We start from the raw sequence: 4,845 nt of genomic DNA, 5'->3' as shown, positions 1-4,845 counted from the left end.
GAAATGAAGAATCAATCAGTGGAGATACAGTTCATTTTGCTTGGACTCACAGATGACCCTGTGCTACAAATTGTGATTTTCCTGTTTCTATTTTTCAATTATATCTTGAGCCTGATGGGGAACTTAATTATCATCATCCTCACCTTGCTGGATCCCCGCCTCAAGACTCCAATGTATTTCTTCCTTCGAAATTTTTCCTTCTTAGAAGTTTTGTTCACAACAGTCTGCATTCCACGGTTCCTGATAAGCATTCTCACAGGAGACAAAACAATTTCCTACACTGGTTGTGCAACTCAATTATTCTTTTTTTTCCTATTAGGGATTACAGAGTTTTTCCTCCTGGCTGCCATGTCCTATGACCGCTATGTTGCCATCTGCAAACCTCTGCATTACCCAGTCATTATGAACAGCAGAGTGTGCTACCAACTGGTGCTCAGCTCATGGACAACTGGACTCTTAATCATCTTTCCCCCTTTGCTTCTGGGACTCAAACTGGATTTCTGTGCTTCCAAAGTGATTGATCACTTCCTGTGTGACACTTCTCCAGTCCTGCAAATCTCTTGTACAGATACACGTTTAATAGAATTAATGGCCTTTGTCTTAGCTGTGATGACACTTGTTCTCACATTGTTTTTAGTGATCCTCTCCTACACATTCATCATCAAAACCATTCTCAAATTCCCTGATGGTCAACAACGAAGGAAGGCTTTTTCTACCTGCTCCTCACACATGCTAGTTGTCTCTATTACTTATGGGAGCTGTATCTTTATGTATATGAATCCATCAGCAAAACAAAGAGTGGCTTTAACTAAAGGTGTAGCTGTGCTCAATACCTCTGTTGCCCCTTTGCTCAACCCTTTCATTTACACCCTGAGGAACCAGCAGGTGAGAGAGGCTCTCAAGCATTTGCTCCAAAGGTTTTGTTCTTTTCAAAACAGCAAGACAGAGTTTAGACATAAATAATATTTTTTGGAATATGAATGAGAAAATTCAATATGGTTATCTTTTGCATTGCTTAAGATCTCTGCCATTTTTTCCCTTGACTATTTATATCTTATTAGGTTTGCTCTCTCTATCTGCACCTCTCTCCTTTTCTTTCTGAGTGGATCTTTCTAATCTCTAGGAATAAATTGCCTTTTTCAATCCAGAATATCAAATTCCATCTTTACCTAGAAATGTCTATTCTCATAAAGGGCTGTTTTATATACTGAATGCTTTTGGCAAGTGAAACTTGCTAGACATAGTTAGTTAAATATTTTGATACATATGTTAATCACTAAGCATTGCATTTGCTCTTAAGTATTTTGCATTGCTAAATTTGACAGATACACAAAACATGATGATTTATTATGCAATGTAACTGATATTGTGATAGAAAAAGTAAAAATATCTAAGTAATTTTATAATTTAAAATCATCTTTCAAGAAGAATCATCACTTAAAATGAATCTTGAAAAATGAATAAGGAAAATAAAAATTCAAGGGTTTTGCAATGAGAGTTATAACACATGAAAAGGATGGATGTTCTACTGGAAAAGTTTCTCTTGTGGAATCATAATAATTACAATAAGTTATTTGTAAACATAAATAGATGTCATTTGCAGTAACAATATTTGAACACCAGGCTTTGGATCTAAATTTATAGTCTCTGACCACTACAGATGATACTAACTCATGAAAGAAATTCAACCTACAATTCATTTATATCTTGGCTTGTGGAAATATTTATATATTTAAGGCATGTTTATAAAATAACCTCCACCTGCCTTTGAATCAAAGTATATACAGATGATCTTTAGTCACTGTAGATTAATCATGCCCGTTCTAAAATTTCATTTGAAAGAAACTACACTGTTTTAATTTCATGTCTGACTTCTTTTTTTCAACATAGCAAAGTTCACCCATGCTATTGCATGCAAACATAGCTCCTTCTGTATGCTGTTGTGATTTAGCAGCATGTCTCCTGTCCTTTGGAAATAGTCCATTTTTCCTCCCTTATGCCAATATGGTTATGCATTACTTCATACCTCTGCCATTTTTTCCCTTGACTATTTATATCTTATTAGGTTTGCTATGTGAATTGCTAAGAATTGCATCTACTCTTAAGTATTTTGTATTGCTAAAATTGACAGATACACAATTTTATTCTCTGAAGGAATCTCTCCACAAAGTGAATCATTTTCTTTGGTGTGAAAAGTGAGTAAATTGAAATGCAAATCCTTAAAAATTATCCTTCCATGTGTCTTTTTGAAATCAAATATTTCAAAGAGGTGTTAATAGGAATAGGCTGTTCTCATGTCTTGTTGAGTCCACTCCTCAATTTCCATCATCTAGGCAGAGAAGTTTAAGAAATTATCCCTCAAGAAAAGAAGGACATCTGTAGAGGAATACATTCCATATTTTGTGGCTCTCTTTATGAGCCCACTTCAGCAAAAAAATAAATTAACTAATTAATTAAACGAGATTACTTGTTTTTGTAATTCAACAGACTCCAATACTCTACTTGCTTTTCAAGACTTGAGGGAGCCAAAAGCCAAACTTTGAGAGTTGATGACAGAATGTTGAGAAAACTAATACTGAATATTTCAGGTTGGAGGCCTGAAGAGAAGGTGAAGAACGTGTTTAATGGGAAATAGCAATGAATTTCTGTAATTTCTGAGAGAGTGCTTTGGATACTGCTGTTTACCAGGTGACTAGTTCTGTTTCCCCACATGTTGAAGAATAACATTAGAGAAGCACCTGAGACAAGAATATAAAGCATGGTTTATTTAAAAAGCAGTGACATAGACTTCTCCTGGCAGAGAGAAGGCAGCCATAGTTGGTATCCTGGTATCCCCAGAGGTGAAGGCGTTCTGGCTTTTTTTTATAGGCCTTTTGGCTTCCTTTGTTCTCCTGCTCTCTTCCCCTGCATATTTTTCTCCTTCCTGCTTTCATGATTAAACCCAGGTGATTCTCTGTGGGATGGCAAAAGATAAGAAGCAGATAGGCTGGAAGGGCCAAAGTGGGGTGATCTGGGCAGAAAGGGGGTGTAATTAACAACTCCCTATAGGGAAGGACCATCCCTGGGACAGGTTACCTTAGCAACAGGTTGGCACAGGGGCAGGTTATCTTGATAAGGGTAGAGGAAGGGCTCTGAAGGCATTAGCATTTTGATCCCTCTACAACTTCCAGACTTACTCAGATTGGCCTCCTTGATCCAACCTGACTAAATTTATTTATATATACTGACTGCCTGTCTAATTCTGGCTCCACTTTTCAAAACCTTAGCAGAAAATTAGATAATTCTCAAACAATTAATTAGAAGATACTCTGGATGTCCTGTTAACTCAACAGCCTGAATACAAACCCCTCTGGAGAACAATAACTTTTGCTTCTCTTCTCACTTCCAAGTTTTGCACAAAGTCCTCTCATGGCTTTAACATACCATACTGAGAAGGAAACTCTGAGAAGTGACCTCCTAATTGGTCATCTGCTCTTAGAGAATGACTAGGAAGGTCATGTGTGAGGTTGACTCAGCTACATATAATTCAACGTAGGTTGTATGAAAACCAAAGCCATGGTCAGGAGTGCAAATCACTGCTTCTATCACTGGCTGGACTCAAAGTGTGATATTGCTGGTGCAGTGTCACATGCCTGTAAGCCCAGCAGTTCAGGAGGCAGAGACAGAAGGATTATGAGTTTAAAGCCAGCCTCACCAAAAGTGATGTGCTAAGCAACTCAGTGAGACCCTGTCTCTAAATAAAATATAAAATAGGGCTGGGAATGTGGCTTAGTGGCCAAGAGTTCATTCCCCAGTACCAAAAAAAAAAAAAAAAAAAAGAGTGATGTCAGTGTAGTGGACAGGTTCAGAGGGATGAGAAGTACTTTTAATCAAGTTTCCTTGATCATATAGTGTTGTTTGAAGTTCCTGATCATTATGAATGCTTAAATCCATGAAAACTACTCATGTTGATGTCCTGGTTCGTTTTACAGGGCATAGTAGATGATTTCTGATACAGGGAAGAATCAGGAAAAAGAGAAAAAAACATAAGAAAATATTTTACTATTGAAGCAATTGTATTTTGCCAAGCTAAAACAGGTCTGGGTTTTAAAATCTATATGTGTTCCATGTAGAACAGTATCTCTATTCCAAGATCTTCTAGGACAAATTCTTCTCAATCATTGATTCACAAACCCTGGGATAAAAACTATTCTCATTCATACATTCATTCATTCATTATCTCACCAAACAACTACCCAAGAACTTGTATCATACTAGACAAAATGGACAACTCCTGGAAAATGAATACCAGTAGAGTGAGGTCTATAAAATAAAATGTCATAGTACAAAAAATATATTTGGATACTAAAACACGTGATAGAGAATTTTAAGTATTTAGAGGGTCAGGAGATTTTTTTTCCTTAATAAATATTTTTTTTTGCTTACTCTTTATCTAAAGAAGCCAAAGTCCACTAACATAAGGAATTTAAGTTTCAACTATGAGAAAGTTAAAGATCCTCTCCAGTCCAGTAGGGCATTGTTAGTAATGGGTAGGATAAATACGGATTAGCAGGAGGTCACAGGGACACAATCACAGAACGAGATAAAATCAGCTTTCTCAGGCAGACAGAACATGCAGTCAGCTTTCTCTAGAGAACAGGGTGTCTCAACCTGATCCCAAGGGGGAACCACAAACCACAAGGGCAGAACAAGGACTGCCCCCCTTTCCACGTGGAATTCAGGCCTTGAAACAAAAACCAATTGGTAAATATTCCCAGGCAAACTGAGCACTTAAGAAGGGCCCTATCAAAATACCACCATGGTCGTACTCAATTTGGTCTGTAGGACTGATACATCCAGGAACTA

General features: G+C 37.2%; 1 protein-coding gene across 1 annotated transcript; it reads left to right on the top strand.

Moving 5' to 3' along the window:
* On the top strand, positions 1–963 carry LOC114087540 (olfactory receptor 6C6-like). Its single transcript, XM_027929014.2, has one exon. The coding sequence runs from the start codon at positions 4–6 to the stop codon at positions 961–963; it is 960 nt and encodes a 319-aa protein (XP_027784815.2). The 5' UTR covers positions 1–3.
* Positions 964–4,845: the final 3,882 nt, after the last annotated feature.

The sequence above is a fragment of the Marmota flaviventris genome, chromosome 3, assembly GCF_047511675.1.
Source record: "Marmota flaviventris isolate mMarFla1 chromosome 3, mMarFla1.hap1, whole genome shotgun sequence".
NCBI lineage: Eukaryota > Metazoa > Chordata > Mammalia > Rodentia > Sciuridae > Marmota > Marmota flaviventris.
The sequence above is the reverse complement of the archived record's forward strand: the minus strand, read 5'-3'. Positions and strand labels throughout refer to the sequence as shown.

What these genes read in the sequence shown, in the direction of transcription:
- LOC114087540 (XM_027929014.2), top strand. Translation starts at nt 4, where the DNA reads ATGAAGAATCAATCAGTGGAGATACAGTTCATTTTGCTTGGACTCACA.